Source organism: Anabas testudineus, chromosome 21, assembly GCF_900324465.2.
Source record: "Anabas testudineus chromosome 21, fAnaTes1.2, whole genome shotgun sequence".
Lineage (NCBI taxonomy): Eukaryota > Metazoa > Chordata > Actinopteri > Anabantiformes > Anabantidae > Anabas > Anabas testudineus.
Window position 1 is genome coordinate 10146199 of NC_046629.1, and position 26292 is coordinate 10172490.

A 26292-nucleotide genomic window follows, 5' to 3' on the forward strand; every position below is an offset into this window, starting at 1 on the left:
AGTTGAAGGAAAGGGCCAACAGAGGGATTTTTAGGGTCAGTACTGCCTTTTGGTGTAATACATACATGACAGCAAATAGTTCTGTTGGAGGGAACTGCAACTGGGAAATCCCAATGACTGCCAACGGAGATAGAGCTAGTTAAGAGTCAGAGCACAATTACTGGAAGTGCCTTTTATAACAGAACCTAATGATCTGGAGAAGGGTATTGTTTATATTGTCCACACATTTGTGTCTTATTTGTCTAAGAACAAAATCTTGGTTGAGCTAGATTCCATATGACATCTAGATTAGATGATGTCAGTGAGGAACATCATCTTTTGTGAATTCTCTCTAGTTATTGCATCTTTTTCTAATAGAACAAAAAGTCATTTGAGTTCACGTGATATACAGAACATTTGTTAGCAGGATGAGTTCTGCCCAAACATCATACAAGGTCCTGAGTGGGCAAACGGCCTCAGTGTCTGAACAGACATAGAGTCAGCGTCACAGTGGCCATGCAGTCTTTCTATTTTAGCCGTGAGTGCTCTTCTAGTTCCTGATATAAATACACATTAATGATGGATCTTCTTAGATAAAAGCCTTCTCCCTACAGGCATGCGCTCATACTCATCTACGTGACTTCTTGCTCATGCAGAAGAATAAAGGTTTAAAATAAAAAGGCACACCTCAGAATATTTGACAGCGTGTTCCTATAAAAAAATTGTCCAAATCACATAAAGATAAAATCAGAAGCAGCTAAACTGAATAGCTAATCTTTTACATCGCACTGAGGAACTGGGTGTTCCTAAAGTGATGTTACTTCGGCAGATCAGTCAGGTTGGTTGTGGTTTGGAAACATTGTGCAAGATCGCTGCAAACAAAAAAGTGGATTTGTCATGATATTGTGGTTATTGCACAGAAACACACACAAACAAATCACAACAAAAACAATTGTTCTTGGATGTTGCATTGCTAATTTCTTACATTCATCCACTACATCATTACTGTCTGCAGTACTTTTCTCTTTCCTCTCCAGCTATTCAGAACAGAACGTTAACAGTTTTTTAACAGTATTTGGACATTTTGCCTGTATTTGACATTTGCTCAGTGACCATGGGAAAAGAGCAGGGGTTCGACACCCAGCGAAGGTTCACCCGATCCCGGGATACAACGGCTGCACGGCATGCGCCACAACTATTTAGCACTCCACACACAGTTATTACAAGAAGTTAGAAAGTCATAGTCTCTGCAGATGTCTTTGCAATCCAGCCTTTTAACAAGTCTGAGCACCAGATCAATGGAAACGTGTATTAGATCTGTCAGCTGAACATGACAGTGATGTCTGGTTTTTAAATCTGTGTCTGCCCTACACCTCTCACTCGTGACCCCTCATATTCACACGTCCTACCTGAGCTGGAGCTACTCCGAATATTCATCAGACCAGGTCGAACTGGAATGTTATTGTACAAAATTTACAGAGGAGGGCTAATAGAAAAAGCAGACTTTAAGGCAGACCTGACTGTAATTCAGAGGACCTGAGAAGGGCTGTGTATCTATACCTCGGGCCTTGAAACTCTGTTCTTCCTGGGAGGACAGATGCTATATTCATTCCCTCCTGGCTGAGCTCTGTTGACTTGCTGGACAATGAGAATTGTTCATGAAGCTGTTATTCTATTGAAAAAAGTCTTAATCAGATCATTGTGAGTAGAAAAGAAGCTAAGATGGTCACATGACATGGTTCACATCAGGAGACAAGAAGAAATGTTAGTCTTTTTAATCCATTTTTGCTTAGGCTACAGTCTCTCCACGTGGTCAAAGAGCAGTGATGTACTTTACTGGTGGTGTAGGAGATAATGCCCAAGAACAATAGAGAGCCACTGAAGTGTGTGGTATGATAATGGATCTAAAGTGCCCCATTATCCGTCAATTTGTTGCAGACTTGAAAGTGAAGTGTAGCATAAAACTGTTCGCTCTGCGGCCCCTGGAATTTCCTCTGCTTATCACACCTATTCTTAATGCTGTATGTATCACATAAAACCGTGTTTGATGATGATGATAATTTTACAAGGGCATTTCCTCTCCAACCAACAATATCAACATATGGGCAGCACGCACAGATGGAAAAGCCTTTGTTAAAAAGGATGTGAAATAGAGTTACAGGCACACACACACTTCCTGTATATGTATACTCCCAGATGGATGTATTGTGTCACCTTTTATAACAGTGGTGCTTCTGTGTAGAAATTCCTAACTGACATCCTAGATCCTTCCATGTAATGTGTTTGTGTGGCTGGTTTTCTATTTCAAGTTTCAAGTTTTTAAATTATGACAAAAAACATGGTGAATTTTTTTTTTCTGTTTGTGAAAAAGCCAAGTAACACACCTGGAAAAACGAGGAATTTGTGTGAGAATATTCCAGGTTGGCACTGAGGTCAGAGAGGTCATTCCTTGTCTTCACGTGCTGACGTTATTCCCAGATACCAGAGCACTCTTGAGAGAGACGCGAGGTCGACCCAGCCTCTTCTTGTCTTTGTGAGCATAAAAGGCAAGGAAGAGGCAAGAAAGAATGGCTTCCTAAACCCCACATCCTGTGGCACAGTCCTGCTCATTCAAAGAGGAGCCACAGGCAGAGCTGAAGTACCCAAGACTCACATGGACTCAACTGGCTCTTTCTCAGGGAAAAACAAACGTCTTAACAAAGTGCTTGTCGCTTTCTCTTCTCTTCCATCTCTGTCATTTTTGACTTCTCTCTTGCTTTCCCTGACTTACTGCCAAAGTTGCTCGCAGAGAAAAAGTGCAAACTTTGATCTGGATAAGTGCACAGGCACCCAAAACTGATGCAGATGAAAACTAAGGAAAGAAGTGCAGATGTTGCATACCAACATAGTTACAGCTGGAAAGTCCCCTCTGAGACTAAAAGATTAGTACCAGTCTGCCTTAATTTGTTAACAAGGTAGCGTTTCATCCACAAGCATGTCCTTACACAACAAACACTCCAACACAGAGTGAGGCCTGAGTTACTAAGATGACCTTTAAGACTGAAAGCTCTGTTTGACTGTTTAAATCCTCTTTAATGGCCAGAGCAGAGGTGACAGGTCAACAGGATGAGCCTGCGAGGGTCATGTGACAGGTCAAGATGTGATACAGATGGACTAGATGATTAAGGATCTAAAACAGAAATATGGTGTTGATTGTGTTAGAAGCATTAATGGAGTCTGGAATTGGTCTAAATGCAGTAGAGTGAGAGGTGGCTTGTTGTGTTTGGTGTTTGGTTGACTTCTTGGGTCCTTTCCACCACTTGACGATGAGCCAATTTCAGGGTTTTTACAGTTCAAGCATGCTAAAGACTTTTGCCCGAGCAGCAGGGCCTGAGAATTTGTCTAAAGCAATTTTCCCATTTGCTGAGTTAATTTTGCATGCGAGAACTCCTCAGTGGACTGTTGACATCGCTGCCATTTTCTTGCTGAAGATGAATGTACAGAGTTCCTGCTTCATGTTTGCTGACAAGTTCAATAACTTCTGCAGTCCCAGAGGAAACGCTGTTTGCTGCTCTGTCCACAGTTGGCCATGTATGGTTTCACAGCAGAGTTACTGTAGGCCTAGGCTCATGTCAGCTCTTAGTGTTGAGATGCTGAAGTTATGTGTACACCTACATGATGTTGCTAAGTGAGTGATACACTTTCTTAACTCGGATAGTGCACCTCTTACAGCTGTTCTCGTCTCCTGAGCCCTAATTTGAAGGGTGGCAACATTAACCTGGCCACGCTGCATGAGCAAACGAAAGACGGATGTGTTTGTTAACTTTGTTCATTAACCCATGTGTGACTGTCTGTATATGTGTAAGTTCCCTCATGAATGTTTAGGCAAAGGAATTTTCTCACAGTTTTAGTCACAGAAACATGATGATGTGATCTCATAAAGCTTGCTAGGTTTTATTATTGTGCAGCTTTTCACATGTCTGGTATTGATTTCTGTGTTTGTGCTTACATCCAGTGTGTGTGTGTGTGTGTGTGTGTGTGTGTGTGTAACCAGCGCTCTGCACATGCATCTGTTTTTGGTTACGTGAGCCTTGAATTATATCTATGGTGCAGATAAATACCTGAAACCTGCAGCCAGAACGGGACATGTTTAACATCAAGTTGGTCACAGCAAATAAGTGCAAGAGTTTAAATAACCAGTAAACATAACAATGTTTTATTGTGGAATGTATATATAATGTGACCCTGGACATGATCCTGAGTTCCTGCTCAAAACTGATGTGAAACAATGTGTGTCTGTTATTTATTATGTAAATGAGATGCCCTTAGGGTTTTTTAGACATTTTAAGCAGTTAAGTGGACATTACAGTTTAGCATTTTAAGAAACAGCATATTTGCTTAAATGAATGTAATTATAAATTAGATGTTAGGTGTTTGGTTAACACCAACACTGAAACCAACTTATTTGGTCTGTTAGAGTTACATTTGATTTGAAGGTTGAATTTCTTCAAAGAATACTTTAATGGTAAATGTTAACAATCATAATAAATTGAATTAAACAATAAATTTGGATTAAAAACAAGTAATACAGTATGTTCAGAGAAGCAGTTAATATGAAAAATTGGTTTGTCTTGATATCTAACTCTGCATTAAAAAAAAATGCTGCTTCACATTATACCATTCCACTTTGTGCATGTGCAGCTCTCCCTCGCGCTCGTTTACAGAGCGATCTGCACCAGGAGAATTGTCTTCCAAGTATGGCAGTCAGACAGAGAGGCCACCTCCTCCACTGCTCTTTTCTCATCCCAGATTCTCAGCACCAGAGAAGGCCAGGAATGTCAGAGCAGAACAGTTCCAACCAGCACAGCCTGACAAAAAAGTTATCTTTTATTATTTCTGATTATCTTTTGTCCTGTTTGTGTGGCTGACGACTTTTGTGGGAACAGCGTTCAGTAGTTTCAGTAGTTTGGTAGCACCTGTATTCACAAATAAAAATTTTAAACCACAGAGTTGTAATAAGTCGGACACTAATTTTATGCTATTCTAATGACTAGTAAGTAGTGGCAGCAGCAGAACAACCACCATATGTGGTTTCTAGTTTGTTTCTGCTTCATTTATGACAAGGCATGGTATGGCATTACCCTTATCACAGTGTGCTCTGTAACTGTGCCATTCATTGTTGCCTAATGAGGCTTTACCAAGTGGGATCCCTCTGATGGTAAACTATCCAGATTGCAACCATCATGGATCCATGAGCCGTGAGCATGCCTTTATGGATCGAATTACACAGGTTAAACATCTGTTCCATTGATGGAAATTGACTGTGTAAGAGCAAGATCCTTTTTGATGGCTCCCAATGAGAGTGTTGTACTGTATAGATGGCTGGAAAGGCACACAGGAGTCCATAAAAAACACTCAGTTTATCAGAAGGTTCACGGATACGTTTAGTTTAGCTAGACTGCACAATATTTACTGGTGGGACACAAAGCCAGAAGATCATCGGATGTCATTAAGAGTAATTAAATCAGCCAACTTGTAATCAACCCAAACAGCCAGCCGCCCAAAACAGAGAAGAAAATCTAAACACAAAACTAAGTGACGCAACAATATGGCTAACTTGTGTGCTTCTTTCCATGTGGGGAAGCTTGTTGTTGGTCAAGAAGTCATGTGGCATTTTCAGTTTCCTGCAGTACACCGAGGCAAACAACGAGTCACAGGGATAGTGGCAGTCTAGACCTCTGTGAGTTTTAGTTTTAGTATAAACCCATAGAAGAGAAAAACAACAAAATACAGCTAGAGTGATCTAGATATTTCCCAGCAAGCATAGCTCCGTGGCTCACAATACAATGATGTGGTTGCGCTGGTGTTGCCATAAAACCCTGTAAAACCCTGTAAAGCCGTATTAGTCAGATTTCTTCCATTTATAGACAGAATCCACAACAATCCCAATAACGCAAAACGCCTGGCTATGTATGCAGAAACTAACCTCGTCTGAGCTTGTTGCTGTAAATGGTTGAAATATTAAACCGAAAGAGTAAATTTGTTGGCCCTTAAAAGCAAAACATTGTCCTCCAATTACAGTAGCTGAGGGAACTATTAAGGGCAACCACATTCACACTGCAGACAGTAATTTGAGATATTTTGATTAGTGTAAGTTGTCCTGTTGCTTCAGGCTGTGTGTTACAGTTCTTCCTTGTCCTAATTAGCATAGTTCATTCCCCTGTGTTGACACCACAATATCATTGCACTTACTGTGGTGGCACAGGTTCAGATTCTCTCCTCTCTATTGTAATGCGTGCATTAAAAGACGAAGATGCACCAACATTCAAACTCTAGCATAACAAGTAGAATTGTTGGAGAGTTATCTGCTTCCCCTCTCAGTGAAATCCATATCAGTGTGGAAGGAGGACTCCTGAGCTGCTGAGTAAATTAACTGAGGGAATCAGCTTCATAAATGTATACAGTCAAGTCCAGAGTATTTGAACAATCACAGCACTTTTTATACTGTTTAATACCACATCGGGTTTAAAATGAAGATATTTTTGGAGACTCAAAGTAATAGGACAGTTGATGACAAGCAGGTTCATGGCCAGTGTGGCCTTTTCACTTACCTCAAAACATGTATTTTAGGGGCAACACTTCTGACCCCAACTGTATATTAACATTGTTCCCGTTCAATAAATTGAACCTGAATAATAATTAATGTGCCTGGACAGTTTATCTTTGTGTGTGTATTGAATATTAATATTTAATGTGTAAATGAAGTCCTCGCTCACACACCTCCACGATACCCCAGGTATTTGCGAGATGCTTCAGCAGTAGTGGGAGGTTATGGCAGGAATGTGCTGGGAATGTGCAGTTGTTTTAGAGAAAAGTCTGTCAGTGACATTCACCAGATGTTTGTGTGATCGTTCGTTTCCCTTAACATGAAAGAACAGACAGGGGAAAATGCTTTCAGCTGTTGTAAATGTACAGTCAGTGCGAAGGACTGCAGTGATGGGAACGTGTCTGCCTCCATGTGGTAATAATCAGTACTGATGAAAAACTATTCTTGAAACCTGTGTTAAAAACGTCTGCAGCAGGGTACAATTTGTGCAAATACTGTGACTGATTTACACAGAACAGAGAGAGTTTAACATTTAACAAGTGCAGTTGCCATGTTTGGAGTCAGCTGCACAACACGAGGAGGGAATTTGCCCACTTTGGCAACGAGAACAGACTTGGTGAGTCATACAGCCGCAGAAAGCAGACAAACAGAATGACTTTACCCTGCAGGCTGCAAAGAAAGCTACCCTCTGTGTAGGTGTGAGAAAATACAGCTGCCTTGACAAAAGCTCAAAATGTGCAAATAACTCATTTTCCTTCTCCATCAATTGTGCAGTAAACCCTTTGTAGGAAGTATAGTTAAGATATCTCAAGTCTACAAAACATTGGGTAGAAAGAATGCAGTTTGATTCAGTGTGGTCAGAACACAGTGTCATATTCATTGGTTGTGGAAAGGTTTGTTTTTGTCCCTGCATGCCATTGCAATATAACTGAACTTAACACCAATATAAAAACAATTCTAAGCAATATCTTCTTCAATGTTGGAAACTGTAGTTGTAGTTGAGTTTACAGTCAAGGTCCTTTTGGTGGTTCTTCCTCAGATGCAGTTTTTCTAATTGGCAATTATGTAGATTTTAGGCCAGCATGAGTAAGAACTCCTTAAACTAGAAAAAGCAAATGTCATGTGTCATCTGTTGAAAAGGATTTAATGATATGATTGAAAACACCAGGACAAATACTACAGACTGTTGACCGTGTGGTTAGTTTGTTTTGTCTGTTGGAGTATTTGGTTTCCTTGATTTTATCTTCTAATATGACTACACTGTATTGAAATCTGGGAATTACATATTAGTCAGGGATTTAGAAGGCTGCTCTGTAAAAGGCAGTGCTTGTCTCAGTCATGATGGTTCTGCGATTACTGTGGTTCTTATGAGGATCCAATTATGCAACAACTCTATACGCTCACTCTGTGTTTACATTGAGAGGATTTGTGTAAATCTCGAGAGCAAACATCACTCCTCACTTCCTCTCTCCTAAACCCCATCTCTCCGGCGTATGTAATGATGTCAGACATATCAAGCATGTATTGTTTAAACGCTCTGAGCTCTTGGGTTGAGGCCTGAACTTCTAGCACCTTTGACACCATATACGAAGCGTTGAGCTGAATCAAGCTGCATAATGACGGCCTGTGAATGTGCCTCTGTGGTACGTCATACTTACACCCACCCCACCCTCCTCCACTGTCATACATGCAATTTTGATAAGGCACTGTTTGGCACAGAAACCACTAAATGGAAACACAAAAGCATATGCCATGTTGATTTTTCACAGTCTGGAGACATCCAGACCTGCCATCCAGACTTAGGAATGACATAAACACTTGTGCAGGGACACGTGAGACTGTCCGCTGCACTGTTTTACTGGATCCGATACAGGTTCTCCAGAGCTCAGTGACTAACCAGCCACTGTATATTCACAGTAGACGTCAACACTCATCACTGTAGAGCCTGTGGAAGCTCATAGTGTTTGGGCAGAGTAACATCATCTTCATCACCTTATTTTCTTACAACCTGGTGCTTTTTTTTCATTAGAGGATAAAGCATTTAAATTATCATTCATAATATTTCTGTTAGAAACGGTCCCATGGTTTGCAGGTGACAGTTGGATCTTTGTGCCATTGCTCCCATCTAGTGTTTGGGTTTATGTCCATGCATAACTGAAGGAAAACAAACAGGACAAATTAAAAGAAACTATCTTAAATATCTGCACCGTGTTTGGATTTCCAGGAGCAGACATCACATAGTGTCGGCCTGTCATCACACACTCAAGCACGCGTAGTGTCTTCAATTCACTCGTCATACCATACAGCACACGAGAATGTCTGCTCGGTGAAGTTGTGATTTAAAGAGGACGAGAGCTGCAGACAAAGACAAATAAATCTGAGATAGAGCGCACCAGGTCAATGAAGAAATATGCAATATTCAAACAAGAGCTGGCAACATACATCAGGAACTCTTTATTGCTGTGAGCCAACACATTTGCTATAATCACCCCATAATAATACTATATGTGTCAGTAGTCCTCTGTCTTATGAAATAATTGCTGAAGATTTCATGTGGCATGATAAGAAAAACTATTAAGAAGCCACAAGTGGAGAGGTGATATGGAGTGAGTGGGAGAGAACCGGAATAGAAGATGATGTAGTGCTGCAGGGCGCACGTGCAGTGGAACAAGTGCACTGGGATAAGGTGGGAGCAGGTCTCAGGCCCTCAGAGAGTGGTCTGTTTCCTGTGGTCTCCCTTAGTTTTAGAGCCACCGAATCAGTTCTGAAGACATGGTAATGTTTGAAAAGGATACTGATCAATCAATCAAGGGATACAAAGCTATACAAAATGTAAGCATTAAGAAGTTAGATGATGATCAGTCATAATGGAGCCGTTTCCTTGCTGTGTTTGCGAGAATGAGGGACAGATCTAGAGAAGTATTTGTGGCTAGTGTAGTTGTGCACTCTCTTTCCAAGCCTGCGGAGTCCCTCCAAAGCCCTGACAGCTTTTTGGCTAAGCGCCTTGCACGTGAATCTCGCAACAGCTGGATGATGGCGGAAAAAGAGCAGAGCAGCAAAGCAAGACAGAGCCAAAGCAGTGCAGGCCAGTTCCCAGGCTCCAGCCCCTGGAGACAGCAGAGGAAAGGAAGCAGGAGGGGGAAAGGGCTAGAGGGGGACTTGGAGGGCAAAACCAGCTGCAATGACGTTCTGCCCACAAGTACTATAGTTTAACACAGCTCATCAGTGACCTCTTGATGTGGCTCAAACCTTCCTAAACTTCAATGGGCCGAATAAAGCCTTTATTCACTGTCAACTCAGAAAAAGTTTAGGTTTTAGTCTTTAGTTTTGGTTATTTGGCCTACAATTTTTTTCAAACTGTCCACTTATTGCAACAGTCTCGCCTTTTATGGATCATTCTGACAGCAACAGTAGCCAAACACTCAACTCACTCGACGACACTGTTTTCGGTGGAGTCCGGCCAATTCGCTGAGGATTTAATGCTGTGTACTGAAAGTTGCTGAAAGGCCCCAGACAGCCCTCCCAAAATCTTGTGTGAGCTTTAGTTAATGATGTCACTTGCTGACATGGTATGACAGGAGTTCCCATGGTAACTGTGATGATTAAAAATGCAATATTTGTCTAAACCGACGGGTCAGGGAATAACAATTAGTCAAAAAGATAAAATAAAATAGCTTTCGTGAGGCCGCTTATTAATTACTGCCAAGTTTTTCACAACTTCCTAAATGTTTCACTGTCATTACTCTCACCTGTCTAATTTTAGATGTAACTGTTGGTATGTGAATGTTGTGTTCACAGCTTGTATTCTGCTTCCCCCAAGTGGTCAAACAAACCAGTTAATGCAGGTTTGAGAAGAGGGTGTGAACTCTTTAGTCGTCCCTTGACTTGTTTTTGTGTTTTCAAATTAAATTTCACTTTTCTTGATTTATAAGTGGGTCGTATGTGGTTTTCATGAAAACACTGACTGCTCGCTGTTTGACGATTTACAGCATCAGTGGAATAAGTATGATCTATGAGCCGACAGGAACAGGACACTGACATGCTTTATGAAAATGGTTTGTAGCAAGCCTTACACAACGGATGGGTGACTTCAAGTAACCCTGAGCAGGTGCTGGTTATAATAGCCAGCTGGCAAACACTCGCCAGTTTTGCTCTTCTCCCCGTGTTTATTTTCTCTCTAGGTTTTGTAATCCAAATGATGGATCATATGTTTCTCTTCATCCACAGGGTTGTGGTGCATCATGTGGAAAATGTGACTGCAGTGGCGTCAAGGGAGCTAAGGTGAGATCTTCATTTGCAGACACACCGTCAATACTTCAATCTTTTTCTTTTTTATACAAATATCAGACATTAACATGCAGATTTGTAGGATCACAGCACACCATAGCAGGTAGACATGCAGACATATAGGATAGTGCTCCCTATGTTCTGTCTAACGAGGCTAGCTCGGGCTCTGGTGCAAAAAGCAGTGGATGAGGCTCAGTCAGAGAGCAGAGATCAGGCTGAGAGATCAGTTTGAATTAGAGCATGTCCAAACACACTACTTGGTGCTATTCCCATAAGATGGAAGGAAGCTCTCAGGGTAAGATTATAGTGGTGGGGACGCTGGATTTAATGCTAAAACCAAATAACACATAACGAATACACATCAGACATCCTATCAATGTATAAAATACTGTAAAAGCCCAAAACCAATGATGAATTAATTCTAACAAGAATTCCATTTGTAGATAAGACCTGATATGTATGAATATTTATAATATATTAACTGTATTTTACTATAGTAGTGATATTATTAAACAAAATATTCTTCAAAGAACTGGATGCCAACATGGGGACAGAGAAGTATTCATTATTATTATGAACATAAAGGCTCAGGAAATTATTAAGTCAGTAGAAACAAGAAGAAACATATTTTGGACATAATGCAAATAAGGTTTGCATCCTTTCATCCTTTCTTTGCCATTTTACAAGTGAATTATGGTTTGAAGAACTTGTCACAGCCTGTAACAAGAGGTCCTTGTTTGATTTTCTCCGAAGCAAAAATCTGGGAAACCGTTGCTTTAAAGCAACTAGTTGATTTATTTCCCACTGCTACTCCTGCTTCTTTGGTGTATGTGTATGTGTGTTATTGGCTCAGTTATATTCGACTGCAGCATGTACCTCTTAGTGCATCAGTGCAGCCTTTTATGGCTCATTCTTACAGCAACAGTAGCCAAACATTCAACTCACCCGACTACAACAGATGTGAAGACTGTGTTCAGTGGAGTGCAGCCAATCTGTGTTCTGAAAGTTGCTGAAAGGCCCCAAACATCCCAAAATGTCCTGTGAGCTTTTCTTGTTTTGTCACATCATAGAGTTCCCATGGTAACTCTGTGATAATTAAAAATACAATAATTGTCCAGACTGATGGGAGTCCAGTATGTTGTGGTTAGGGATTGGAAATCCATCAAAAAGTAATAGTTTGAATGTGACTGCTTACTTATTTACAACCAGGTTTTCCACATCACTCTCCAATAATGGAGTACAGAGCCAGAGAGGTGCCATTAGGGGAGAAGACACTTAATCAAGGTCAATTTTCCCTCCATGGCACCCTTCTGGACTCCACATGGCTCTCACTCATGAAATACTGCTACCATCTAGTGGTGGATAAGGAAAACAGCGCATCTGAATCTTTTCAGGGTCAGTTTTAGGTTGCTGTCAATGAGAGATGGAGATTTATTATGACCAGTGTTCAAAACACTGAGCATACAACATACAACATTTAACATGATTATGAGCCTTAATTTTAAATGAAAATATGACAAATTTTAAATTTTAAATTAGGAATATATGTGTGTGTTTGATTTGATATTTTCATCTCATTTTGAATTGCTGATATATTCATAATGATTGATTGACATTTTCCTATCAAACATGCTTTTAGTGTTTATGAAATATATCTGTTTTAAAACCTTTTAACATTTGTGGATAAAGTTGTTCCTTCGTATCTCACTCAATATACATAATTTGGTCTAGTAATTATTTTTGTAATGGTCTTTGTGTTACAGGGTGAACGGGGATTTCCTGGTCTTCAAGGAAATATGGGATTCCCAGGGATGCAGGGACCTGAGGGGCCTGCAGGGCCAATGGGCCCCAAGGTCAGTAAACACAGTCGTGTTTTTCTCTAGATGTAAGCAAGCTCATTAACGTAATTCAAATACCTCCCTGAAGGTGCTCACAGTACCAAAATGTCCTCCTTTCATTGACATAAAAGTTTACTTTTACTTTTCTGTTTTATGATGATCGTGATGTTGTTTGTTGATTCTTAGGGAGATGTGGGTGAAACTGGGACTCCTGGACTGAAAGGAGTGAGGGTAAGTAACTAAGCATCAGAATAATGACAGGAGTGTGATATGAATGGTTTGATATAATACTTCTATCTCAGAGATTATTGTTTGTGCTGAAGCTGTTGTATTGTCATGAGATGGTAAAACTGAGGATGGTGGTGCTCTTGCAGGGTCCTCCTGGTCTGCCAGGTTTCCCAGGAAATCCAGGACTACCAGTAAGTTCATTTGATTTGCCTCTGGATCTTAATTTTCATTTGTGTCACTGGAGAGTTGGAAAGTTGGACTTTGAGACAATCTAGTTGCAAATATTCACAGATGACCTGCATTCCTACTTTTAGGGCATTAACGGAAATGATGGACCACCAGGTGCGCCAGGTATCCCAGGATGCAATGGGACCAAAGTAAGCTGCTATGGAAACTTCTAAAAGCAGATACAGTATGTTTCTGCACCCCGGCATTTTATTTTGTTTTATTACCCTTGTGACTGTGTTGCATGTGTGTTTCAGGGAGACAGAGGAATGGATGGCGCGCCTGGTTTTCCTGGTCTTCAAGGACCACCTGTAAGTAACCATGACTCACACCATGACCACCCCACTGACAAGCCATTTCAGTTATTGACTGAAAGTTATTACCCTGACGTCTGAAAATATAGTGAGAATCATCCAAAATTTGGAACAAAAAGTTGTTTACGAGCAGGTCTCCTCCACCCATAAAGGAGCAAATGAGTCAGGACATCACAGCCATCACAGCCATCCCCACGACATGTAATATGTCAACTGATCTGTGTCTGAAAACAAATATAAATGAAATATTGTTTTCCTGCCGGCATGTGTTAAATGTATGGATCTGTTTCCACTGTTCTCTTTTCTCAGGGCATCCCAGGAATTCCTGGAATGAAGGTGAGCTCAAATTTGTGAAGCTTTTATATCGTATATGTAGATAACTACCAAACAATCTGTATCTTTGCTTAATCAAACTATTACTATAACTATTTATTTTTGTATTTTGTCCTGCAGGGTGACCCTGGTGGTGTGATTGGCATTGTTCCCCTGAAAGGCGACAGAGGATTCCCTGGCCCACCTGGATTACCTGTAAGTTTGTTTGAGGGTTTGTGTGTTTGTTTTTGTGGGTTGACACAAAAAGACAAATAAATAATAGACAATAAATAATAAGTAGACAATGTGATTTTCATGTAAAGTCACGTGTGCACGTGTTTTGCTCTCGCAGGGAGGACATGGACCTCGTGGACCTATCGGACCCCCAGGACCTCCTGGGTTTCAGGGACCCAAAGTGAGTTACTCTTACTATGTGACTGTTGATCATCCTTCAGAGATCGTGGTGACACTTAACAAACAAACTCTGCTGGAAAGAGCAGTCTCTGTAGATTTAGATTAGTAATAAGAGTAGATACAGAATTTGTTTGAACACTTGATTTGGCTGATTGCATAACTGTTGTTTGGCAGGGTGATGCTGGACCCCCTGGCCCTCCTGGAGACAGGGTAAAACGGAGCATGTGTACAACAAATTTTGGATGCATTAAATAAAGTCCACCCCTTGTTGACTTGAGAATGCATTTAAGATGTTATAGAAACTTTTCTTGCTTCTCTATAGGGTGACCAGGTAGCCTATATGGAACAGAAAGGCGATAAGGTGAGAATTTTATTTTATTTTTATGCTGCATTTAACATGTAATGCTTTCACTTCATAGGTTGTTGGAATATTTTATGTCTCAGTGAAGATGTGGACAGAACAGGGCACTATCTTTCCTGATACTTAGTTGTTAAGTGCTCCTCTTGTTTCACATACAATATATTATTAGTCATATAGAAGTATTTATTAATACATCGTTGCTATCTCCCTGCAGGGTGAACCAGGATTTCGTGGTCCCCCTGGCCCACCTGGACCAGTATGGGAAGTGGAAGGAGGACCTATCACAGTGCATGTACCTGGACCACAGGTAGACTCCAAGCAAGCTGAACAGAAATGTTACTACTGTAACTCATTAAATTACAGTCACTAAATGTGTGTGTGTTATTATAATGTGTTATTTTATGTGTTTGTGCTTTTTAATCCTAAAGGGAGAAAGAGGACCTAGAGGAGAGAAAGGAGACAAAGTTAGTATTTTGCTTTCAAGTCTTGAAGTGCCCGATTGTTTGTTATGTCTCACTTCATTTTTTTTAAGATGTCTGATTTATTTTCTAGGGTTACTGCATTCCCTATGCCACAGGTGTCAAAGGAGAAATGGGCCCACCTGGACCACTTGTAAGTGGCACAAATATGTATAAAATACATGTGCATAACAATATGATACATGTAGATAGTGTGACAATATAAAGAGAACAAGCTTTTTTTATGTGTCATTACAAACTACTAGAAACCTCTTTATTCACTCTGAGCTTATACTCGTTCAGTTCGATGTGTCAGATGCTTATTTCTGTGATTGTAGGGCAAACCTGGCAAGGATGGAGAGGATGGACCAAAGGTAACATTAACTAACTGCAAAAACCACCTACTGTATTATTATACTGTCAAGTTCTGTTTTCTATGTATCATATTATACTGTATGTATATCTGAACTACTGCATGTATTCATACAGGGAGAAAAAGGCCTTTCTGGACTTCCTGGTTATCCCGGTTCCGAAGTAACTAAATAATTTTTATACCCTACACATACATTAGTTAATGTTCAAGGCTCTGATTATTGTGTTGGAAGTGTAGTGATTATTTGTCATATTGTTCCAGGGTCAAAAAGGAGAAAGAGGACCCCCGGGTCATGTAAGTTCATATACGTCTTTACTGCTATGACTTTCTTTCTCTGTGAGCAGAGAGCACTCGTTCCCATCTGCTACAAAAAAAGATGAATCTTTAAAGCTACCAGCAGATGTCGCCACATCATTGTTCACTTGAAGAGAGCAGGTTTAAAACTATAGGTTTACCTATGGATGTATCTTCTACTGAGAACACAAAAGCCATCTTCTTAATTAAATTAGGGAGATTTTAACAACTTAGTTATATATGATGAGTAATTATTCAATAAAACTTAAACATGTTTTTTTTAAAAATGGGCATGCATTTGTATGTTTGCAAATGATTAATATGAGTATATAATTTTAGGTTATTGGTCCTCCTGGTCCTCCTGGTTTCCCAGGGTTAAAAGGAGAAAAAGGTAAATTAAGGCCATTGTATGTCGCCACATGTGCATACTGTATATATACAATAGCTATAGGTGTATCTTACCTTTGTTTTTTTTTCTGTCCTATAGGTTTTCCTGGGCCTCAGGGAGAAGCAGGTCCACCAGGTAAAATAACAGTATTTCAGTGCAGCATACTGCTCTGTATGAGTTATTCAAGCTAATCTAAAGAACCCACGTTCTTCTTGTTCTTCAGGTCGATACGTTGAAGGGCCTCGTGGAGAGAAGGGTCTGAAAGGAGAGGTGGGAGAGAAGGGAGACAGGGGTATGGAAGGAGAGTCACTTGTTGGACCTCCAGGGCAACCTGGAAACCCTGGACCCCCTGGACCACCGGGTCCCACACGTATGTGTCCCATCTGAATACTACATGAATTTTAATCATTTCCAAAAGCTAAATAAGCTAATGTGTGTGTCTCTCTGTGTGCTGTGCATGTGCTTTGACATGACTACACAGCTGATTGTAACATCCAGAAAGGAGAACCTGGCCCATCTGGACCTCCTGGGTTACATGGGGAAATGGGACAGAAAGGTAACAATGACCACGATACCTATTGATTAATATAAGTAGTTGTGTTCTTAATCCTTAATATGTAGTGAACATGTTCTGTTTACTTGTATTTTCTGCTCTTACTATTAGGTAATAAAGGCGATACATGTACTCAGTGTGATGGTATCCCTCAACCTGGATTGCCTGGTGCCCCAGGGCCTAAAGGACAGCAAGGTGAGTGAATATGTGGCATTCATATGATATACACTGAAGTTACTTTTTTTGCTAGACACCGATGCAATTTGTAATTTTCCTTATTCTTACAGCTTCTGCCCTCAGCTATTGGCAGTGTTCAATTACAAATATGTATATTAAAATGTATTATGACCAGTAGTCAACAAGCTAAAGATGGACAATATCCTTTTTCTCTTGGCAGGTCCTCCTGGGCCAATAGGGAGCAAAGGACAAAAGGGCCAAACTGGCCTTCCTGGACCACCTGGAAGAGATGTGAGTCACATAATGTCTGACATTTGACTGTTTTCATAGTTTGGTTGAAAAATGGAGCAAGATGAAGATATCAAAATATGACATTGATATTTTCTTCAGTGCATGATACACTTTTTAACTCTGTGCAGGGTAGTCCAGGCAGTCCTGGATTAATAGGAGCTCCTGGTGCTGTTGGTGATCCAGGAGACATTAACATAGCTCCTGGTCTGAAAGGAGACAAAGGTCTTGCTGGTCTTCCTGGTTCACCAGGGAGACCAGGACTGGATGGACAGCCTGGGATAGATGGCCGCCCTGGTTTACCTGGTCCTAAAGGAGAACCTGTAAGTTTGTGTGTGAGACAATCTCTTCATCATGAGCTCCACCAGTGGTGCAAATGACCAAACTGCTTATCAGATGATAACAGATGACTTTGAACTGTGACTAACTTGTATAAAACGTTTGCGTTGACTTTTTAAAGTCATTTGCTGCAAGTAAAAGGTAATTTTTGTGTTGATATTCAGACAGTCAAATGAAGTTAACAACTAGCAGGTTTTACAGTGGAGCTCTCAGAAGCTCAAGAGCCAGATAATCTCCTCAGTTGCTCTAGATGAAAAACAGAGATGAAAGGAGATATTTCACTTTACTTCACTATCAGTTTTATTGGGAGATGAAATGTCAATGTACAACTAAGCAAAAAACATTTTTAATTTTTAGCATTCAATTATATATTTAAAAAAGTGACCCTCTTTTCTCTAATCTCACTTCCAGGCCAAAGAGGGCATTAAGGGTGAACGAGGACCAGATGGGGACCGTGGTCTTACTGGTCCGCAAGGAGAGAGAGGTCCCCCTGGTCTGCCAGGCATCAGTAGACCAGGAGAGCCTGGAGATAAAGGCAGTCAGGGGAGACCAGGACTTCCTGGAGCTCCTGGACAACCTGGTGGGCATGAGATTTACACAGATTTTGTATGAAGATGTACAGTAGTCACACAGGGATGGCACAGTGTAGTGGTTAGCACTGTCTCCTCACAGCAAGAAGGAGCCAGGATTTGAATCCGTCAGCCAGTCAGCTGTTTTTCTGTGTGAAGTTTGCATGTCTTCATGTCTGCATCAATTTTCTCTGTGGACACTGGCTTCCTCCCACAATCCAGAGACACGTAGTTAACAGTAACTGGTGACTCTAAATTGGCTGTAGGTATGAATGTTTTTTTGTCTCTACATGTGTCAGGCATGTGATACACTGGCAACCTGTCCAAGGTCCAGAGTTTTACCCAATGTCAGCAGGGATTTTATAAGATAGTGGATGACGGGATGAACTCATATGACGTAATCATGTGACCCATTACTGGCACATCATACACGCAGAAAACACACACTTGTCCTGCACACACACACACTCTACAGTAATAATATACTTTGCATCCACAAGGTCCTAAAGGTGAGCCAGGTATAAGTATGAGCAGTCCTGGACCTCGGGGTGAACCTGGACCACAAGGAGTAGCAGGAAGACCTGGACTTCAAGGTGAGCAACATCATAGCATGGTTAAATCAGGACCTTCCTCCAGTAAATTCTATTTGTAATTAGCCTTTCGGAGTTTAAATTACTTAATGTTGGGTGAATGAAAAAATATGATAATGTCATAACTCAGAAACAGAGATAGGTACTGTTGGAAATTGGTTTAACATAAAAACCTTTTGATGATCGCAGGGGACAGAGGTCTACAGGGAGACCCAGGGTTGCCAGGTTTCCCTGGAGAAAAAGGTGAACATGGACCTCCTGGAATTGGATTTCCAGGCCCAACTGGTGCTAAAGGTAAATGACTCCATGTTGACCCCAGCACTCCTTATCATGCATGCATCAAAGACATGCTTAAAATGTACCCAACTGAGTAGAGTGCATGGTTATAACAAAAGAAGACACAAGAAACAAGAATATTTGATCTATGTTTCCAGGAATAAGTGGAATTCCAGGAGCTCCAGGATTACCAGGAGAGCCAGGAGTCCCTGGACGTGAAGGTTTGAGTGGACAACCTGGTCCACAAGGACAAAAGGTGTGTATTTGTCTCCATTTATACATCATTCAATAATTATTTAATAAATAATTAGCTATTGTATGGACATTTCATTAAGATTTATTTTTTATTTATGTGGTTTAAAATTGAAGATTTTATTGTTAATGTCAAGATCACTACTGTCAGAGAAGATACACATATCAGTGATATACTTTACAGGGTGAACCAGGACGTGGTCTTCCAGGTACAAAAGGCTCACAGGGCATCCCAGGAAGTGCTGGCTTCAAAGGAGAGAAAGGTAGTATTGGACTACCTGGAGTTCCTGGACTAGAAGGCCAAACAGGATCACCAGGACCTCAGGGAATCAAAGGTATTGCACAACTGCTCTGGTGTGAAAGATTAGATTTAATCAGGGCCATAGAGTCCAGGAGCCCCTGTCCTGTAACAATCACAACATTGTTTTACTTTTGTTTTTTAAATTAGGTGATCTGGGACCTCCAGGACCTACTGGAAGAATAGGCTTACCAGGTCCTCCCGGAAAAGGCTTGCCTGGAGTTCCTGGACCACAAGGTCCTCCTGGAGAGCCTGGACCACACGGTGAGTATAGACTTAGACCCCAAACTTTTACCATGCCTACATTAAAAAATCAAAAATACTTAATGATGCCTGGGTTTGAAATAGGTGCTTCTGTTGCAGGCTAGTGGTATTTTGCTAACGTTGTATGCTTGTTCTTTAAAGTGTGATTCCTACCATTACAAGTCAAAATATCACATGTGAGACTGTGGTCTACACTCTTATTTTCTCTCACTGTTGTGAAAATCACAATATAATAGATATATACATAGAACATCAATAATCTAAATTTAAACTAATAATTGACTAACTTGGTTAATTGGATGTGTGCATGTTTAACAGGAGGTCATGGGCTGAAGGGAGATAAAGGCTTCCCTGGTCCTCCTGGTCTGGATATGCCAGGGCCTCAGGGAGAAAAAGGAGCTCCAGGGTTCCCAGGACTCCCAGGCACTAAAGGACTTCCAGGGCCACCAGGTCTTCCAGGCAGGGATGGACTACCTGGTGTCCAAGGTGAGATGACAAACCAAATTTAAACTGAAACTGTCTTCAGTGATGTGGATTTTTTTTTTGTTGTTGTTGTTGTTACATTTTTTTATATATTTCATTTTTATTTTTGTTGCACTTGCACAAATACATGAATATGAGTTGCTGATAAAATCAAAATAATGCACATTTCTGCATGATTAATGTGTTTAGTAGTAAAAGTAAGTCATCATTGTCGTCAACATCACAGGTTTCTATTGTTTCCAATAGTTTTTTTAATCTCTTTTTACATTTTTGGTAATTGAATTGTGTGTTTGCATTTGTTTGATAGGTTCTAAAGGTGAAATAGGGCACATGGGGACGCCGGGAGCACCAGGATTTCCTGGATCACCTGGTACACCTGGATCTCCTGGACTGAGAGGTAAGAATGGCAATATGTTGTAAACTTTGCATAGTCTTAGAGCGTATGCTTTTCTTTTACTGATTAATGATTTCTCTTTCCAACCGTTCCTCCCAGGTGATCCTGGAATTACTGGACCAAGAGGTGAGAGCGGAGAGCCTGGACCTAAAGGAGAAAGGGGAGAGCAAGGTCTTCCAGGACCTCCTGGGAACTTGACCGAAGTTGACATGGAGCACATGAAGGGAGAAAAAGGAGACATTGGAGCAACAGGTATAAAACAACATGGAGGTCTTAATAATAAGAGTAGATTCGTCATACAATGATCAACCTCGACATTAAACCCAAATGTTGGCTTTAATTTTGTGGTGGGTAGAGGTCAGTGTGTGAAAAATGTAATGTTTCCCTTGATCAGTAATGGATGTGTCAGAACATAGCATTCATTGCAGCTGGTGGGGCCAAGTACCTGCACAAAGGACAGAGTGCCCAAGCCTTCAGGTTGATTTAATGTTGTGGCTGATCGGGGTATACAGCTACACACAGGCCCACAGTAATATATATTGTTTCTTCTGTATATTGACCCTTAGTTTAGAAAACATTTCCTTTGGTCTTTTTTAATTCTATCTTCCTAATAGGTGACCGTGGTATGACTGGAGAGAAGGGCTACACTGGAATTACTGGAGACCCTGGAATGCCAGGCAAAGATGGAGAGCCTGGATTACCTGGACAACCAGGTGACCTACCTGACCATGTGAACAGGATCTGTTTTAAAATGCTGAGATATTTGAATCTGGTAGACTTTCTTTAAAGATTTCTTTAATCATCTTTGTGTATTTACTTGTTCAATTTACCTCTTAGGTTTGTTCATTTTCTGTACTTTGTTCATGACCCAATGAAAATGGGAAACTAAATATTAATTTTTCAATCTAACTTTTCTCAGGTGACAAAGGAGACCCTGGTTTTCCTGGAGAGCCTGGTGTTATGGGGCCACCGGGACATAAGGGCAGTGTAGGAGAGATGGGAATACCAGGTAAAACATGCAAATAACTCACAACCTGTCATGTGTGGATGCATTTACGTGTACTACACACATGAAATCCAGTCCTGTAAACACAGAACTATAAACAGTGGTAGGTAATGTTGAATTGATGTGAACTACAGTACCTGTTACACACGATTGTGTGTCTGTGTGTGTTTGTACAGGTCCAAATGGTCCAAAGGGTAGTAAAGGTGATTTTGGTACACCGGGACACCGTGGATTTAAAGGGGAAGATGGACAGAAAGGAGATGTGGGAACACCTGGGGAGCCAGGTATTGGGCTCCCAGGAGTTCCAGGGCAAAAGGTGCTGCTCTGAATTTTTTACTTCTCAACTTCTGTGTGTGAAAGTTTGGAAGTTGGCACGTGTGGAACTTTGGGGTTGAGGACAAATGTCCACCAATCTCTAATGTTGCAAAAATACATAGACATAGATGTAGACTAATACATATAAACTATCTAACAGTCTATCTAATCTTTTTTTTATATATTTTTGTGAGATATACTCAGAACCTTTTTCTTTTAAGCCTTGTTCATCTCTATAAGTCAAACTTACCATCTCCCACTTTCTTCTACTCTCACAGGGTCAGCAAGGCCAGGAGGGAGTCCCAGGATCACAAGGAGACAAGGGTCAGAAGGGTCATGAGGGTATGCCTGGAAAGCCAGGATTAGATGGGCTCAAAGGAGACAAAGGAAGCATTGGCCGTACAGGTGAGTCCACAATCTGATTACTAGTTATTCTACTCATGTGTGTTATTATTCCATGTAACTTCATAATATGATGTGTGTGTCTGCCTTACAGGCCAGCCAGGTAGACCAGGGGACAAGGGTGTTCCTGGACTTTCTGGGTCCCCAGGAGATCCTGGTCGTGAAGGACAACCTGGTAAGCAACTGGCCTGCAAAGATGAGCCGCAGCAGAATATGTATCATATAGCAAAACAACAACCCAAAGTTGTTTCAAGGCAAAATATTGGTGAACTTGTTCTCTTCTAGGTGAACATGGCTTACAGGGGCCTCCTGGTCTTCCTGGAGAGAAGGGAGAGGCTGGAGTGGATGGCATCCCTGGATCCTCAGGAGAAAGAGGAGACCCAGGTGAGTGTCAGAGGAGTTAGAGGAGACTACAACACAACGCAGTTACAGTGAAGGGTTGGTTGTCTTCACAGTGTCTCTCGGCAGACTAACATTTTTAGACATCCCACTTTCAATCATGTCAACAGAGAACTCAAATGTAATGTATTCATCGGTCCTTCTCCACAGGTTTACCTGGTCGAGGATTCCCTGGGTCACCTGGAGGGACTGGTGGCAAAGGTATGATCCATGTCAACATTGTTGCATGTACCCCTCAGTCACTAGAGTTTAGAGTTCATCATGTGGTCTTCTCTTTTGCTCTCCAGGTGACAAAGGCAGTCCTGGTTTTCCTGGCACTCCCGGTCATCCAGGTGTCCCTGGTATCAAAGGTGACAAGGGGCTTCCAGGCCCACAGGGGCAACAGGGTGAGCCAGGAGAGACAGGGCTCCCAGGTATTTCTCTAGAGGGCCCTAAGGGAGATAGGGGAGAAATCGGACAACCTGGAGAAGCAGGTATGGCTATCACAAGTGGAAAGTGATCACAAGTGGAAAGTATGAAGGTAAAATGCATTGCGATTGTATTAAAAACATCTCACTCCTTCTCCTCATCCTAATTAAACAGGATTCCCCGGAGCACCGGGACTTCCTGGTTTTCCAGGCAAAGAGGGCCAAAAGGGGGAGAAAGGACATCAGGGTCTAACTGGTCTCCAGGGAGAGACAGGACCTAAGGGAGACCCAGGATTTCCTGGACTTCCTGTATGTCATAAAGTTATTTTCAGTGATTGACAATGACACTAGCTCAGGTGTTGATTACTGATATGTGCACAGTGAGAGTTTCATTATTTAGTTTTTGTGTGCGGGTCTTGTTACAGGGACAACCTGGCCTTCCAGGTTTTGATGGACAGAAGGGTGAGATGGGACATCAGGGTGTCCCTGGCTTCCCAGGTGAGGACCTTATGTCTGTGTGCAATAAGCACACAGTAAATATAAGTGTATATGTTTACTGAATTTCCAACACATTAACTGTCGATCCCAACTCTAGGTACAAAGGGTGATGTTGGAGACATCGGATTCAAAGGAGAAGTTGGAGACAGGGGGTTCCCAGGAGAAAAGGGTAATGAAAGAGTGATGAGTCTGCTAGTTTTAGTATTGCTCGGTGTCCATTACTGTTAACATATTGTCTAAACTTTATTTATCAGGTTATCAAGGCCCTCCTGGACCCCCTGGGCCCCATACGATGATCAAAGGTGACATTGGACCAAAAGGAATTCAAGGTTTTCCAGGACCACAGGGGCCATCTGGTCTCCCTGGACAGAAAGGACAGCAAGGTGATGTTTTTATAAGAAATGTGCTTCTTCATATACAGTGGTGCATGAAAGTTTGCAAACACTTTTTTATACATAAATATAACTCAAGATTCCACAGGTCCTAAGACTAGTTAAAGGGAGCCCATTTAACCAAGTGAGAGAAATGATTCAAACGAAATGAATCAAAACATTGCTGCTCGTCTAGTTTGCTCAAGGTCATGTGCAAAGCTGCTGGAAGGATATTGTCTGGATTTGGATTGGATCTTTTTGATTTGTGTAAAATATATTTGGAAACAAGCAAATACTGAAATAGAACATGATCCCACCTGTGAAACATTGCAGTACGATGATTAATCCTGCTTTTTTGGGAGCTTGATGATTGATGGAGCATTGAGCATTTTGAGTTGTACAAGCAAATAGTACAGGAAAATATAAATGAAAATTTATCTATCCATAAAGTGAAGCTCAACAGAAAGTGGATTATGCAGCAAAACAACACCCCTAAACACCCTTATGACTATATCTTTTAGTTAAAGCAGAAAAAGTTTATGGTTTTGTAATGGCTGAGACAAAGTTAAGACTTTAATCCTGAAAAAATGCTGTGGAAAGGTCAAAAAAGAGCAGCTCATGCAACAAAGACAACCAACATCCTCCATGCTGATGTGCAGGGCTGATAAACGGGTAACAGGAAATGAAGGCACACATACTTATGCTGCACACAAATATTTAGTTATATTGCACAATAAATAAATAAATAAGAATTATTTTGTGCCTCATTTGGTTACTTGGGTTCTTTTAGGACTGAAAATCGAGTCATGTTGGCTCCACTGTAATCACAACGTTTTCTCCTGTTATGCATCAGCTTTTCTAATTGCTTCATCATTTTTGTTCTTTTCTCACAGGTATCACAGGTCTTCCAGGACTTAAGGGTGAAGAAGGTCTTCCTGGATATCATGGTCAGTCTGGAGCCAAAGGAGAGCCTGGTCTCCCAGGACCACAAGGTGAGACGCTCTATTTTAAAATTTCAATTGTTGTCTTAATTTTTATTTCAACATTTTGTCATTTAGTACAAAGAAACATCCTTTTATCTTTCCAAATGTCTTAGGAATACATTTTATAGTCCAACCTCAAGTTTCTTTCCTATTCATAAATTACTAAATACTCCTTATAGGTCCCAGAGGACTTCCCGGTCCCCCAGGACCTGATGGTGTTCCAGGTCAAGTGGGTCCACCCGGCCCCTCTTCTATGGATCACGGATTCCTTGTAACCCGCCACAGCCAAACTGTGGAAGTTCCACTTTGTCCACAGGGAACCTCCCTCATATATGATGGCTTCTCCTTGCTCTATGTACAAGGCAACGAACGGTCTCATGGGCAAGACTTAGGTGAGAAATATAACAAGAGATAAAATAATGAACTAAAGAATAAATAAGAAGAAAAATAAATGTTGTTGCTTTGTTGTTTTAGGTACGGCAGGCAGCTGTCTAAAGAAATTCAGCCCCATGCCATTCCTGTTCTGTAACATCAACAATGTGTGCAATTTTGCATCTCGTAATGATTATTCCTACTGGCTCACCTCCCCGGAGCCCATGCCCATGAGCATGGCACCTATCACTGGTGAAAGCATCAAGCCCTTCATCAGCAGGTATGTCAATGTGCTGTATGTATTCATATTGGTTTGTTTTGGGTGTGTGATACTTTTATGACACTCAAATACTGAACCCTTCCCATCCCGTGTATGTACAGGTGTGCTGTATGCGAGGCCCCAGCCATGGTGATTGCAGTTCACAGTCAGACCATCATGATCCCTTCATGTCCTCATGGCTGGGACTCTCTGTGGATTGGCTACTCCTTTGTCATGGTAAAACCCCTGCCCACCAAAATCTGGGACAGTATTTTAACTTCAGTTTATTAGTTCAGAGAACTGAAGTGACACTACTGCCAACCCTTTTAAAGTTTATGGATGAAAGACAACAACAGCTCTCTTACACACTGTTACCGTTGCAGCTTCATTTGATTACATCATGTGTGTTTTTTGTAGCACACCAGCTCCGGTGCTGAGGGTTCAGGCCAGGCTCTGGCCTCTCCTGGATCCTGCCTGGAGGAGTTCCGCAGCGCTCCATTCATCGAGTGTCATGGCCGAGGAACTTGCAACTATTACGCCAACTCATACAGCTTCTGGCTCGCTACCATTGAAGACAATGAGATGTTTACGTAAGACAATTAAATAATCACCACCCCAATATGTTGTTTTTGCTGGCCTCCATTGGTTTAACTTCCCATCCTGCTGCGTTGATATACGGATATGACATCACTGTTAGGTGTGGTTACAGGAGCGGCATGGCAAATGTTTAATTACATCAA

The 26292-nt window shown here is 41.2% G+C and overlaps 1 protein-coding gene across 1 annotated transcript in view; it reads left to right on the forward strand.

Moving 5' to 3' along the window:
• The window catches only part of col4a1 (collagen, type IV, alpha 1), a 31793-nt gene that overhangs the window by 3700 nt on the left and 1801 nt on the right, over positions 1 to 26292 (forward strand). Inside the window, exons 2-51 of the mRNA XM_026376403.1 lie at positions 10793 to 10846; positions 12616 to 12705; positions 12877 to 12921; positions 13065 to 13109; positions 13233 to 13295; positions 13401 to 13454; positions 13767 to 13793; positions 13911 to 13985; positions 14122 to 14184; positions 14358 to 14393; positions 14506 to 14544; positions 14759 to 14851; positions 14973 to 15008; positions 15097 to 15156; positions 15341 to 15376; positions 15492 to 15536; positions 15637 to 15669; positions 16009 to 16060; positions 16157 to 16192; positions 16281 to 16427; positions 16539 to 16613; positions 16722 to 16805; positions 17008 to 17078; positions 17207 to 17398; positions 17826 to 17994; positions 18484 to 18576; positions 18763 to 18867; positions 19008 to 19105; positions 19286 to 19436; positions 19550 to 19663; positions 19982 to 20149; positions 20454 to 20543; positions 20640 to 20792; positions 21155 to 21253; positions 21460 to 21549; positions 21723 to 21862; positions 22140 to 22266; positions 22358 to 22438; positions 22549 to 22647; positions 22813 to 22863; positions 22950 to 23135; positions 23245 to 23378; positions 23495 to 23567; positions 23665 to 23736; positions 23822 to 23950; positions 24832 to 24930; positions 25101 to 25313; positions 25396 to 25573; positions 25675 to 25789; positions 25970 to 26142. Of these exons, the coding sequence (XP_026232188.1) occupies positions 10793 to 10846; positions 12616 to 12705; positions 12877 to 12921; positions 13065 to 13109; positions 13233 to 13295; positions 13401 to 13454; positions 13767 to 13793; positions 13911 to 13985; positions 14122 to 14184; positions 14358 to 14393; positions 14506 to 14544; positions 14759 to 14851; positions 14973 to 15008; positions 15097 to 15156; positions 15341 to 15376; positions 15492 to 15536; positions 15637 to 15669; positions 16009 to 16060; positions 16157 to 16192; positions 16281 to 16427; positions 16539 to 16613; positions 16722 to 16805; positions 17008 to 17078; positions 17207 to 17398; positions 17826 to 17994; positions 18484 to 18576; positions 18763 to 18867; positions 19008 to 19105; positions 19286 to 19436; positions 19550 to 19663; positions 19982 to 20149; positions 20454 to 20543; positions 20640 to 20792; positions 21155 to 21253; positions 21460 to 21549; positions 21723 to 21862; positions 22140 to 22266; positions 22358 to 22438; positions 22549 to 22647; positions 22813 to 22863; positions 22950 to 23135; positions 23245 to 23378; positions 23495 to 23567; positions 23665 to 23736; positions 23822 to 23950; positions 24832 to 24930; positions 25101 to 25313; positions 25396 to 25573; positions 25675 to 25789; positions 25970 to 26142 (4751 nt within the window). The remainder of the gene's footprint in view (positions 1 to 10792; positions 10847 to 12615; positions 12706 to 12876; positions 12922 to 13064; positions 13110 to 13232; positions 13296 to 13400; positions 13455 to 13766; positions 13794 to 13910; positions 13986 to 14121; positions 14185 to 14357; positions 14394 to 14505; positions 14545 to 14758; positions 14852 to 14972; positions 15009 to 15096; positions 15157 to 15340; positions 15377 to 15491; positions 15537 to 15636; positions 15670 to 16008; positions 16061 to 16156; positions 16193 to 16280; positions 16428 to 16538; positions 16614 to 16721; positions 16806 to 17007; positions 17079 to 17206; positions 17399 to 17825; positions 17995 to 18483; positions 18577 to 18762; positions 18868 to 19007; positions 19106 to 19285; positions 19437 to 19549; positions 19664 to 19981; positions 20150 to 20453; positions 20544 to 20639; positions 20793 to 21154; positions 21254 to 21459; positions 21550 to 21722; positions 21863 to 22139; positions 22267 to 22357; positions 22439 to 22548; positions 22648 to 22812; positions 22864 to 22949; positions 23136 to 23244; positions 23379 to 23494; positions 23568 to 23664; positions 23737 to 23821; positions 23951 to 24831; positions 24931 to 25100; positions 25314 to 25395; positions 25574 to 25674; positions 25790 to 25969; positions 26143 to 26292) is intronic.